Source organism: Pelophylax lessonae (assembly GCF_965119305.1).
Source record: "Pelophylax lessonae genome assembly, chromosome: 1".
Taxonomy (NCBI): Eukaryota; Metazoa; Chordata; class Amphibia; order Anura; family Ranidae; genus Pelophylax; species Pelophylax lessonae.
Window position 1 is genome coordinate 794,666,460 of NC_138768.1, and position 13,947 is coordinate 794,680,406.

At 45.0% G+C, this 13,947-nt stretch overlaps 1 protein-coding gene across 2 annotated transcripts in view; it reads right to left on the reverse strand.

Moving 5' to 3' along the window:
* Positions 1-4,409: 4,409 nt before the first annotated feature.
* CRMP1 (collapsin response mediator protein 1) overlaps positions 4,410-13,947 on the reverse strand; it is a 182,077-nt gene continuing 172,539 nt past the window's right edge. For both annotated transcript variants that reach the window (XM_082263123.1, XM_082263124.1), the window contains exon 14: positions 4,410-5,774. In XM_082263123.1, coding sequence (XP_082119249.1) covers positions 5,683-5,774 — 92 coding nt within the window. In that variant the 3' untranslated portion in view covers positions 4,410-5,682. The remainder of the gene's footprint in view (positions 5,775-13,947) is intronic.

A 13,947-nucleotide genomic window follows, 5' to 3' on the forward strand; every position in this document is an offset into this window, starting at 1 on the left:
CATAAAGCAGCCTATTTACTTGAATGGGCTGCCCTATATGCATCAATTGCCCTAGAGAAGCTGCAGAACTATTTTGGAGTGGAGCATGGTGAGTTACCGCAGTTTTTGGTGCATTTGCAGCACTTGGGGAGCCTTTAACATGTAATGACAACACAAACACGATGCAAATTTGCAACATTTCTGAAACACATGGCAAAGCGCACATTTTTTGTGCAGTTTGCCGTGCGTTTTGAAACATATAGATGTAAATGGAGCCTTATTGCTCTTTCAGGCCCCATTCACACCTAGAGTAGTGGGAGCGCATGTTTTTTGGCTCGTTTTTCCAGTGACACACATAAGGCAACCCTTTGATTTCAATGCAAGAAAGGAGAGAGCGGCGCCAGCTTAGTATAGTACAAGTTTATTTAACACTGTTAAAATTGGTGACTCACTGTCCGAGGTTGGGTGTGACCGGTACACAAAGACTGTTAGGGTCATCCATCTTCCTCTTCCAGGATAGTGGTCATAGGAGAAGGTGGTGAGGTTCCAGAGGTATAGCCGAGCCGCTGTGGGGCTGCTAGTTGTCACTGGCTGCGGCGGAGCATGCACAACAGGGCTCCGGCTGCCGACTTCTGATCCCTGATAACATCACTTCTTGGCAGGAGAAAAATAGGGGTTGCACGCGTTCGGAGCATCCGTGCTCCTTCGTCAGGCAATGGGAGTGTCTCAGGTGGGGCAGGGAATTTATACCCTGTTGCCGGACTAATTGCAACGACATCTGTCTGTGGGGGGGCGGAGCCAAAAGACTCTAAGAAATTCATCTCAGTAAAAACACAATTGGGGTTTGTGTTTAGGAAATCCATAAAAGTACATAAAAATACATAAAAATACATGATGGTATTACATAAAAGAGGACTTATAAGAATAAATCCCATAAAAACAATACTGACATGGCCATGGGGAAAATAGATCGGTAATGTGTGTATACATCTACATGAAAAAACGGTATTGGAGGGAAAAAATAAAAATAGAAATAAATGTAAAGATAAAAAAAAAAAAAAAATACAATCAGTGCTCAGAATTACGTCAAACCCACCGCTGGAAATTCATACCTGCACTACAATAGCTGTCACCACCCCAGATGGATTCAGAATATACCAAAGAGCCAATATTGCCGCCTTAAACACAATTGCACTCAGTCCCAAACATATCTCCACCATGGAACACTACTCAAACAGAAATTTCTTGAAAAGGGCTATCCTGAAGAACTCATAACAAAAGCCTCTGACCACTACCTGCATGAAGATCTAAAGAAAAGTAGAGCGGAGTATACAAGGAAAATAAACAATCATCCCACCTCCGCACGATTCACTACCCAGTTTCACAGTAAATTCAAGCACATGGAACGCATTTTCCATAAACATTGGGCAATCCTAAAGGAAGACACTTACCTACGTGCAGACCTCACGAGCGCCCCCGTTTTTCATACAGGCGCGCAAAAAAACTCAAAACTCTAATAGCACCAAGCCAGGTCCGCTCCATTAGACCAAAAACTAACTCATCACTCACCTCCTTTCTCCAAATCAAGGGAATGTACAAATGTTGTAAGACCAGGTGCTTAACATGCAAACATGTGAGACACGGTCTAAAGGAATTCTCAAACAATGGAAAAACCCATCACCTCACTGACTTCTACACTTGTTCGACGGAATATGTCATCTATTGCCTCGTGTGCCCCTGCAACCTACTTTATGTAGGCCGTACTATACGGACCTTACGCAAACGCTTTGGAGAGCATCGGAACCTTGTTGAAACAGGTTCCGATAAACATAGTGTCCCCTGACACTTTACTGAGTATCATCCCAAGAGCTCCGATGGACTCAAAGTGTGGGTATTGGAAGCCATCCCTGCACACTTTCCCCCTGCGGAACGGTTCAAGCGACTGTGTACCAGAGAAAACTACTGGATCTATACCCTGGACACTCTAGCGCCAGGAGGCCTAAATGAGGGATTAGAAATCAATATCACACTCTAAAATATTGCACATATACTTGTGACACCTCATACATTCACACATCATTCCCTATCAGTGACATATATATATATATTTTTTTTTTCCATCAATATTTTTATATATATATTTTTATATATATATATATATGTGTATATGTATGTATATATATATATATATATATATATATATATATATATATGTACTCTATTCTCATTTTCACTTTTATTTTTATCTTATTTTTATTTTCATTTTTATCTTTATTTTTACTTTTATTTTCATGTTTATTTTTATTTTTATTTACATTTAGTTCTATTTTTATTTTTATTTATATATTTTTATTTTTATGTTTATTTTTTTATTTTTTTATCTTTACATTTATTTCTATTTTTATTTTTTCCCTCCAATACCGTTTTTTCATGTAGATGTATACACACATTACCAATCTATTTTCCCCATGGCCATGCCATGTCAGTATTGTTTTTATGGGATTTATTCTTATAAGTCCTCTTTTATGTAATACCATCATGTATTTTTATGTATTTTTATGTACTTTTATGGATTTCCTAGAGACATGTATCCCCAATTGTGTTTTTACTGAGATGACTTTCTTAGAGTCTTTTGGCTCCGCCCCCCCACAGACAGATGTCGTTGCAATTAGTCCGGCAACAGCGTATAAATTCCCTGCCCCACCTGAGACACTCCCATCGCCTGACGAAGGAGCACGGATGCTCCGAACGCGTGCAACCCCTATTTTTCTCCTGCCAGGAAGTGATGTCATCAGGGATCAGAAGTCGGCAGCCGGAGCCCTGTTGTGCATGCTCCGCCGCGGCCAGTGACAACTAGCAGCCCCACAGCGGCTCGGCTATACCTCTGGAACCTCACCACCTTCTCCTATGACCACTATCCTGGAAGAGGAAGATGGATGACCCTAACAGTCTTTGTGTACCGGTCTCACCCAACCTCGGACAGTGAGTCACCAATTTTAACAGTGTTAAATAAACTTGTACTATACTAAGCTGGCGCCGCTCTCTCCTTTCTTGCATCTCTCAGGGCTTCTCCACGCTTCAGCCGGCTGCCGCGGACTATAGCTTCCCTACAGTACCAAACTTTGTCCCCCCCCCACGAGGCCCCATAACCCCCCCCCTCTCATCCACCCACATTCCTTGTACCATCTTGGGATATTAGAAGAGCGCCATGACACCCACCACTTTGATTTCAATGGGCTGCGCTACACCTGGCAAAGTAGCTCATGGGACATTTTTGTAAGTTCTTTTTTACTGCATTTGTCACCCAATTTTTCATGTAGCAAAATGTGTGTTTGGTGTGCCATTAACAATTAACATCACTGAAAGTGCAACTAGCTAATTTTAGGTGTATAAATGTGGCGATACGCTATATAATCTGATTGTACAATCTCCTTTAGATTTACCAAAATGATATAATAGGAGGACAGACCATCTATCCAATCACTCTGTATCCAATCAGGGAGGCTCTTGCACTACATCAGGGGTGTCCCGTGAGCTGCATGTTGTCCCAGGGAGTTTAGCATGTGGCCTGAGCCCATCTGGAGGAACGCTGGGTAAGCCAGGCAAATGCACATAAGGAGAGATGCCAGGGATGTTGTGAAAACGTAGTTGATGGGTGAAGGTGTGCTAATGAGGTCAGCTGGTAAACTCCTTCCTGGGTCGTACTGCCTAGTCTGTCCTGTCTGTATACCTGGAAGTTCTTGAAGTAATCTGAAAAATATAGCTATGGATAAGGTAGGCCTTGTTTCAAAATCAAAGGAAACTTATATTTTTGTGCAACAGAAGTATATTAATGGTATATTGGTGCATAGGGGAGCTGGATTTTAGGAAAAAAAAAAAAAAGATGAACTTAGCCTTTAAGATTGCTGGTGCCTGCACCCAAATTTGGTTGAAGTATCAGCGTGGGTGAGGACAACACTGGATCCCTGGATAGGTAAGTGTCCTTAAAACAGTATTTGTAGCTGCTGACTTTTAATTTTTCTGGAGCTCCTCCAGAAATGATGGTTGGTGCCTGCAGGTCATTGGAGTAAAAAAAGAGAGTGAGTTTGGAGTTAGCCTAGAAATGAGTTTGGAGGACGTCTAAGCTAATCTCTAGTGTTTACTTTGTTATGGAATTGTATTGTGATACCCTGTAATGACCTGTTTTATAATTTTTATATCTGTTTAGATGAGAATAATTTAATAAGTATAAATAATATAGGGTAGCAAGGTAGCGTAGCAGTTTTACTAGTGGTTACCACATTTTATGAATACTTCCACATTTACAAGAAAACTTTTATACAGAAAGATCTGTATTCTAAGCATTTCTCCTAATAGACCCATTCAGAAATACAATGTTTATGTTAAATCAAAGTTACCCAAGAATCGCCAAAAAGAATGAGACACAAGAAGGATGTTTTCTTATTTATTCCATAAGCTTTGAATTCTGTAATAGAATCACATCTAGGACGTCATATGCAACCCTAAGTAAAAATGCAATGTGAAATACAAACTGAAAAACTGTACAAAACTGTAAAAATTAAGTTAACTTGGATGGACTGTATCAAAACTCTAAGCACAGAGGTTTTATTGAGTAGAATGGCTTAAATTAGGCATAAGGCAGTCTGCTACCCTTCAGCTGTTAAAGAACTTGATGTGAACCACAACCAAGCCCAGTGACACCGTGGAGCCTGTGCTGGAACCACCTGCTACAAACCATTGCTCCTAACAGCCTTTCCTACTATGACAGGAACCTATATGAACCTCCACTGCCACAGGAGTCAAGTCACAGAGGTACCCAGAGGAACCAGGAAGTCTTTGCTCAGCAAAACTTCCTCTGGGGTTTTAGATCTGTGGTTGTCAACAACAGAAGTACCATCTTGTAAGAATGATAACTACCCGGTTCTTGTTAAAGGCCTTAACAAAGGAGAATAGGTATCAGCTTCATGGAAATGTTTTTTGGCCAAAAAAGATAAGGTTGGCGTAAGAAGGCAGAGGATAGTATTAAAAAAAAAAAATGAGGGGTAGGGCTATGAGAAGAGAAAAGGGTTCCAGGTCTGCTCCTGCATTGGGGACATCAGCTCATCAGCAACCGAAGGACTGGAGTCTGCCCAACTCTACTTTACAGAAAGCGTGAACGTTCCTGTGCATTTAACCAGTTTTCCAGTTGTGTGATATTGCTGGTTGTGGCATAATACAGTAAAAAAAAAAAAAGTACAAAAAAAATTCAACATGATACATTTAGCAATCTACTGCATACATACAATTGTTCACATTTCTTGGTTATCGGTGGCAAAGTTTATCTTGGCATTGTGTCTAGATAATTGTTGGCATGTCTTGAAACTCACATTCTACATCATATAAATAAATAAAAAAAAAAAAACATGCACTACCTACCCAACATACAAACCAAACAGTGCAAAGAAACAGCTACAAGACAAGGCTGGTGTCTATAATCTACAACGGCAATGGGTGATCCATGCTTTCAAGTGACTATGGATAAGAGTGTGAAAATTCATTCAGAGCAGTTCACAGTACTATGACCACCTTTCCTATACAAAACAGACCATTGTTTTCATTAGTAGCAAAAAAATTGTGGGCTCAACTCAATAACACTGACAAAGAATGGAACACTGTTCCGATGATCGTTTGTTCTCTTTCTCAAGGTCTCTTCATTCTGTCCTTTCAACCCAGACTTGTAATGTTTGAACGTCCACCAGGGGGAGCCACAATGCGATGTCCAGTACGGCGAGGGTTGCTATCATCTACCTGTGCACCTGAAATTCAGGTAATATGATGTAAGAATTTAAAAAATTATAAATAAACTTAAGCGAAAAGTTGGAACCTGTTTAAACGAGCTGATTATTCTTTCTTTTGAATTTTACACCTTTAGGAGTATAATGACATTTTTAAAATAAAACCGTGAAAAGTAACCATTTACAACCTCATTCTACATTTAAAGGGTCACCGATGGATGGTTGTGGGTTATTGGCTGTTGTCTCTGAACCACACAAGGGGCTCAATTCATAAAGATAACACACCAGAAAAAGGTAATTATGAAAAGAAAATGACAGTTATATTCTGCATTGTGTTAAAAATTTGTAAGCTTAAATCATTGAATTTAAAATCCAATACATTTTACCACACCATCAATTTTAATCAGAGTGGTCCAACTCCACTTTTGCTATTGCCAGGTTAAAGGTTAGGTATGCACTAGAAATTATCCACCATACTACTTTTATTCACAGTACCTTCTGCTTTATTAAGGTCCTTAAACCTATACATGAAGTAATTCACATTACTCTATTAAAATACTTTAAACTAAATAATTTCTAAAGGGAAAGCGTAAAAAAATGTATTTCTAAAAATATTATTCAGTAGGAATTCCTGCTATCCCACACCAAGAAAGAATTGACAGTGCATAGAGTTGGCACAAACTATAAGGCTACGTTTACACCGGCAATTAAGGCCGGTGCCAAAAAATCTGAAGGATTCCTGCTGCGGCTCTCAGTGGCTAGGTGTGGCCGCGTTCACTATAATGACAGGTGGCTAGGTGAGGCCGCATTCACTATAATGACAGGTGGTTAGGTGTGGCCGCATTCACTATAATGACAGGTGGTTAGGTGTGGCCACATTCACTATAATGACAGGTGGCTAGGGGTAGCCCCATTCACTATAATGACAGGTGGCTAGGTGAGGCCGCATTCACTATAATGACAGGTGGTTAGGTGTGGCCACATTCACTATAATGACAGGTGGCTAGGGGTAGCCCCATTCACTATAATGACAGGTGGCTAGGTGAGGCCGCATTCACTATAATGACAGGTGGTTAGGTGTGGCCACATTCACTATAATGACAGGTGGCTAGGGGTAGCCCCATTCACTATAATGACAGGTGGCTAGGTGAGGCCGCATTCACTATAATGACAGGTGGCTAGGTGTGGCCACATTCACTATAATGACAGGTGGCTAGGGGTATCCCCATTCACTATAATGACAGGTGGCTAGGTGTGGCCGCATTCACTATAATGACAGGTGGCTAGGTGTGGCCGCATTCACTACAATGGCAGGTGGCTAGGTGTGGCTGCATTCACTATAATGACAGAATGCTAGGTGAGGCCGCATTCACTATAATGACAGGTGGCTAGGTGTGGCCGCATTCACTATAATGACAGGTGGCTAGGTGAGGCCGCATTCACTATAATGACAGGTGGCTAGGTGTGGCCACATTCACTATAATGACAGGTGGCTAGGGGTAGCCCCATTCACTATAATGACAGGTGGCTAGGTGTGGCCGCATTCACTATAATGACAGGTGGCTAGGTGTGGCCGCATTCACTATAATAGCAGGTGGATAGTTGAGGCCGCATTCACTATAATGACAGGTGGCTAGGTGTGGCCGCATTCACTATAATGACAGGTGGCTAGGTGTGGCCGCATTCACTACAATGGCAGGTGGCTAGGTGTGGCTGCATTCACTATAATGACAGGTGGCTAGGTGTGGCCGCATTCACTATAATGACAGGTGGCTAGGTGAGGCCGCATTCACTATAATGACAGGTGGCTAGGTGAGGCCGCATTCACTATAATGACAGGTGGCTAGGTGTGGCCGCATTCACTATAATGACAGGTGGCTAGGTGTGGCCGCATTCACTATAATGACAGGTGGCTAGGTGTGGCTGCATTCACTATAATGACAGGTGGCTAGGTGTGGCCGCATTCACTATAATGACAGGTGGCTAGGTGAGGCCGCATTCACTATGATGACAGGTGGCTAGGTGTGGCCGCATTCACTATAATGACAGGTGGCTAGGTGAGGCCGCATTCACTATAATGACATGTGGCTAGGTGAGGCCGCATTCACTATAATGACAGGTGGCTAGGTGTGGCCGCATTCACTATAATGACAGGTGGCTAGGTGTGGCCACATTCACTATAATGACAGGTGGCTAGGTGTGGCCGCATTCACTATAATGGCAGGTGGCTAGGTGAGGCCGCATTCACTACAATGGCAGGTGGCTAGGAGTGGCTGCATTCACTATAATGACAGAATGCTAGGTGAGGCCGCATTCACTATAATGACAGGTGGCTAGGTGTGGCCGCATTCACTATAATGACAGGTGGCTAGGTGAGGCCGCATTCACTATAATGACAGGTGGCTAGGTGTGGCCACATTCACTATAATGACAGGTGGCTAGGGGTAGCCCCATTCACTATAATGACAGGTGGCTAGGTGTGGCCGCGTTCACTATAATGACAGGTGGCTAGGGGTAGCCCCATTCACTATAATGACAGGTGGCTAGGTGAGGCCGCATTCACTATAATGACAGGTGGCTAGGTGTGGCCGCATTCACTACAATGACAGGTGGCTAGGTGTGGCTGCATTCACTATAATGACAGGTGGCTAGGTGAGGCCGCATTCACTATAATGACAGGTGGCTAGGTGTGGCCGCATTCACTATAATGACAGGTGGCTAGGTGTGGCCGCATTCACTACAATGGCAGGTGGCTAGGTGAGGCCGCATTCACTATAATGACAGGTGGCTAGGTGTGGCCGCATTCACTACAATGACAGGTGGCTAGGTGTGGCTGCATTCACTATAATGACAGGTGGCTAGGTGAGGCCGCATTCACTATAATGACAGGTGGCTAGGTGTGGCCGCATTCACTATAATGACAGGTGGCTAGGTGTGGCCGCATTCACTACAATGGCAGGTGGCTAGGTGAGGCCGCATTCACTATAATGACAGGTGGCTAGGTGTGGCCGCATTCACTATAATGACAGGTGGCTAGGGGTAGCCCCATTCACTATAATGACAGGTGGCTAGGTGTGGCCGCATTCACTATAATGACAGGTGGCTAGGTGTGGCCGCATTCACTATAATGGCAGGTGGATAGTTGAGGCCGCATTCACTATAATGACAGGTGGCTAGGTGTGGCCGCATTCACTATAATGACAGGTGGCTAGGTGTGGCCGCATTCACTACAATGGCAGGTGGCTAGGTGTGGCTGCATTCACTATAATGACAGGTGGCTAGGTGTGGCCGCATTCACTATAATGACAGGTGGCTAGGTGAGGCCGCATTCACTATAATGACAGGTGGCTAGGTGAGGCCGCATTCACTATAATGACAGGTGGCTAGGTGTGGCCGCATTCACTATAATGACAGGTGGCTAGGTGTGGCCGCATTCACTATAATGACAGGTGGCTAGGTGTGGCTGCATTCACTATAATGACAGGTGGCTAGGTGTGGCCGCATTCACTATAATGACAGGTGGCTAGGTGAGGCCGCATTCACTATGATGACAGGTGGCTAGGTGTGGCCGCATTCACTATAATGACAGGTGGCTAGGTGAGGCCGCATTCACTATAATGACATGTGGCTAGGTGAGGCCGCATTCACTATAATGACAGGTGGCTAGGTGTGGCCGCATTCACTATAATGACAGGTGGCTAGGTGTGGCCACATTCACTATAATGACAGGTGGCTAGGTGTGGCCGCATTCACTATAATGGCAGGTGGCTAGGTGAGGCCGCATTCACTATGACAGGTGGCTAGGTGTGGCCGCATTCACTATAATGACAGGTGGCTAGGTGAGGCCGCATTCACTATAATGACAGGTGGCTAGGTGTGGCCGCATTCACTATAATGACAGGTGGCTAGGTGTGGCCGCATTCACTATAATGACAGGTGGCTAGGTGTGGCCGCATTCACTATAATGACAGGTGGCTAGGTGTGGCCGCATTCACTATAATGACAGGTGGCTAGGTGTGGCCGCATTCACTATAATGACAGGTGGCTAGGTGTGGCCGCATTCACTATAATGACAGGTGGCTAGGTGTGGCTGCATTCACTATAATGACAGGTGGCTAGGTGTGGCCGCATTCATTATAATGACAGGTGGCTAGGTGAGGCCGCATTCACTATGATGACAGGTGGCTAGGTGTGGCCGCATTCACTATAATGACAGGTGGCTAGGTGAGGCCGCATTCACTATAATGACATGTGGCTAGGTGAGGCCGCATTCACTATAATGACAGGTGGCTAGGTGTGGCCGCATTCACTATAATGACAGGTGGCTAGGTGTGGCCACATTCACTATAATGACAGGTGGCTAGGTGTGGCCGCATTCACTATAATGGCAGGTGGCTAGGTGAGGCCGCATTCACTATGACAGGTGGCTAGGTGTGGCCGCATTCACTATAATGACAGGTGGCTAGGTGAGGCCGCATTCACTATAATGACAGGTGGCTAGGTGTGGCCGCATTCACTATAATGACAGGTGGCTAGGTGTGGCCGCATTCACTATAATGACAGGTGGCTAGGTGTGGCCGCATTCACTATAATGACAGGTGGCTAGGTGAGGCCGCATTCACTATAATGACAGGTGGCTAGGTGTGGCCGCATTCACTATAATGACAGGTTGCCAGCGGCTGCAGCCATTCACGGCTGTCTGCACAGCCAGCGATTACCTTTTGGGCTGGATGTGTGGCGAGCTGCGAATAGCTGTGGCCGCCAGCAACCTGTCATTATAGTGAGTGGGGCTGAGAGCTGCAGCAGGAACGGCCGCTACTATTCGCACCGGTCTTATTTGTAAAGGTAGTCTACTATTTCCAAAGCTGCTTCTGTAGATGACTTTTGATCCACATGGTTTAAATCATCTTCTTAAACCTTTCTGTGATCAGAGGTCATTGATGCCTAGATGGCCAGACCAAATTTAACAGCATCAGTATGCATCAGTTAATCTGCTAGAACGTTAATTAGCATTTTGCTTCAATGTTCATATTTTTTATTATAGGCTTAGGGAAAAAAATATGTACTGTATGTGTGTGTGTGTGTATATATATATATATATATATACACACACACATACATATACTGTGTATATATATATATATATATATATATATACATATATATATATATATATATATACACATACATATACATACACAGTATCTCACAAAAGTGAGTACTCTCCTCAAATTTTTGTTACATTTTTATTTTATCTCTTCATGTGACAACACTGAAGAAATGACACTTTGCTACAGTGTAAAGTAGTGAGTATACAGCTTGTATAACAGTGTAAATTTGCTGTCCCCTCAAAATAACTCAACACACAGCCATTAATGTCTAAACTGCTGGCAACAAAAGTGAGTACACCCCTAAGTGAAAATGTCCAAATTGGGCCAAATTAGCCAGTTTTCGTCGCCGGTGTCATGTGACTCATTCGTTTTACAAGGTCTCAAGTATGAATGGGGAACAGGTGTGTTAGATTTGGTGTTATAGCTCTCACTCTCTCATACTGGTCACTGGAATTTTAACATGGCACCTCATGGAAAAGAACTCTGAGGATCTGGAAAAAAGAATTGTTGCTCTGGATAAAGATGGCCTAGGCTATAAGAAGATTGCCAAGACCCTGAAACTGAGCTGCAGCACGGTAGCCAAGACCATACAGTGGTTTACAGGACAGGTTCCACTCAGAACAGGCCTCACCATGGTCGACCAAAGAAGTTGAGTGCACGTGCTCAGCATCATATCCAGAGGTTGTCTTTGGGAAATCAACGTATGAGTGCTGCCAGCATTGCTGCAGAGGTTTAAGGGGTGGGGGGGGGGTCAGCCTGTCAGTGCTCAGACCACATGCACACACTGCAACAAATTAGTCTGCATGGTGTCGTCCCGGAAGGAAGCCTCTTCTAAAGATGATGCACAAGAAACCCAGCAAACAGTTCGCTGAAGACAAGCAAACTAAGGACATGTATTACTGGAACCATGTCCTGTGGTCTGATGAGACCAAGATAAACCTATTTGGTTCAGATGGTGTCATGGGTGTGTGCCGGGAACCAGGTGAGGAGTACAAAGACAAGTGTGTTTTGCCTACAGTCAAGAATGGTGATGGGAGTGTCATGGTTTGGGACTGCATGAGTGCTGCCGGCACTGGGGAGCTATAGTTTATTGAGGGAACCATGAATGCCAACATGTACTGTGACATACTGAAGCAGAACATGATCCCCTCCCTTCGGAGAGTGGGTCGCAGGTCAGTATTCCAACATGATAATGACCCCAATTACACCTCCAAGATGAACACTACCTTGCTAAAGAAGCTGAGGGTAAAGGTGATGGACTGGCCAAGCATATCCCTAGATCTAAACCCTATTGAGCATCTGTTGGGCATTCTCAAACAGAAGGAGGAGTGCAAGGTCTCTAACATCCATCAGCTCCGTTATGTCGTCATCAGTGTTGGTCATCTTTCTTTAAAAAAGTAATTAGTTACAGTTACAAATTACTTCTCCCAAAAAGTAATTGAGTTACTGACTCAGTTACCACATTGAAAAAGTAATTAGTTACTCAGAAAAGTAACTGCAACTTTTTTTACTATTCTATAATGCAATTACGTTCTATGAGATCTTTAATAACTGTGGCGGTGTGGCACACTGTGGGGGTCTGAGTCCTGGAGTGGCTGGCTGTTGGTGGTGTGGCACACGAGTGGTGGCAGTGTGGCACACTGGTGGTGGTGGCGGTGTGGCACACTGGTGGTGGTGGCGGTGTGGCACACTGGTGGTGGCGGTGTGAAACACGGGTGGTGGTGGCGGTGTGGCACACTGGTGGTGGTGGCGGTGTGGCACACTGGTGGTGGCGGTGTGGCACACTGGTGGTGGTGTGAAACACTGGTGGCGGTGTGGGTCTGAGTCCTGACTGACTGTGAGGTTTTTTTTTTTTGGTACCTGCTGTGCTGGGCTGGCTGCTGGAGGTGGTGTGGCCTGGCAGGCACTGGCACACTGTCTGGGTCCGTCTGACTCCGTCCTCCTCCTGGGGCTTGCGCGCTGTGCTCTCTGCCTCTCAGGCCGCCCCCGAAGTCGGAGCGACCTAGTGTGAACCAGTGTAGCGTGAAAATCGATCTCCCAGAGAGAAGCGGTCTGCCTGCCACAAATGCTCATGCACGGAGATGATGGCTGCGAAGGTGGAGATGACGGGGAGATGCAGTGCTCTGGCAGAACCTGCCTGGCTACATATCCATGGAGGGTCCTGCAAACTATGGAGATGACTACAGTGGGCGGAGACAGATCGTTTTTCATGCTATGGAGCTGTGGTGTGGAGTACGGGGAGATGCACTGCTCTGGGGGGGGGGCTAGTGGCTACATATCCATGCAGGGTCAGGAGTTGGGGGTTGCCATCCACCAACTAACTCCCATTCCACTACTAAACAGGCCCAATGCACACTCATTTGCAGCACCCCCCAACTCCTGACGTTTGCAGGACCCTGCATGGATATGTAGCCACTAGCCAGGCAGGTTCTGCCAGAGCAGTGCATCTCCCCGTACTCTATACCGCAGCTCCGTAGCATGAAAAACGATCTGCCTCCGCCCGCTGTAGTCATCTCCATAGTTTGCAGTACCCTCCATGGATATGTAGCCAGGCAGGTTCTGCCAGAGCAGTGCATCTCCCCGTCATCTCCGCCTCCACAGCCATCATCTCCGCCCCTCTGCAGCCATCATCATCTGCCGAGTCTCTAGTGTCTCCTTGGCTGAGTCTCCTCCTCTTCTACTTCCTGTACCGCAGACAGCGGTCATAGAGGAGAGGGGGAACTACAATTACATCTACTGCCATCTGGTGGCAGTAGATGTAATTGCAGTAATGCAGCCGAAAGTAGCGGCAACGGCGTTACAGGGAGAGAACGAGTAATCTGATAGATTACTCGTTACCCTCAAAAGTAACTGCGTTAAGTAACGCCGTTTACTTTAACGCAGTTACTTCCAACACTGGTCATCGTGGAGGAGTGGAAGAGGACTCCAGTGGCAACCTGTGAAGCTCTGGTGAATTCCATGCCCAAGAGGGTTAAAGCAGTGCTGGAAAATAATGGTGGCCACACAAAATATTGACACTTTGGGCCCAAACTTGACATTTCACTTAGGGGTGTACTCACTTTTGTTGCCAGCGGTTTAGACAT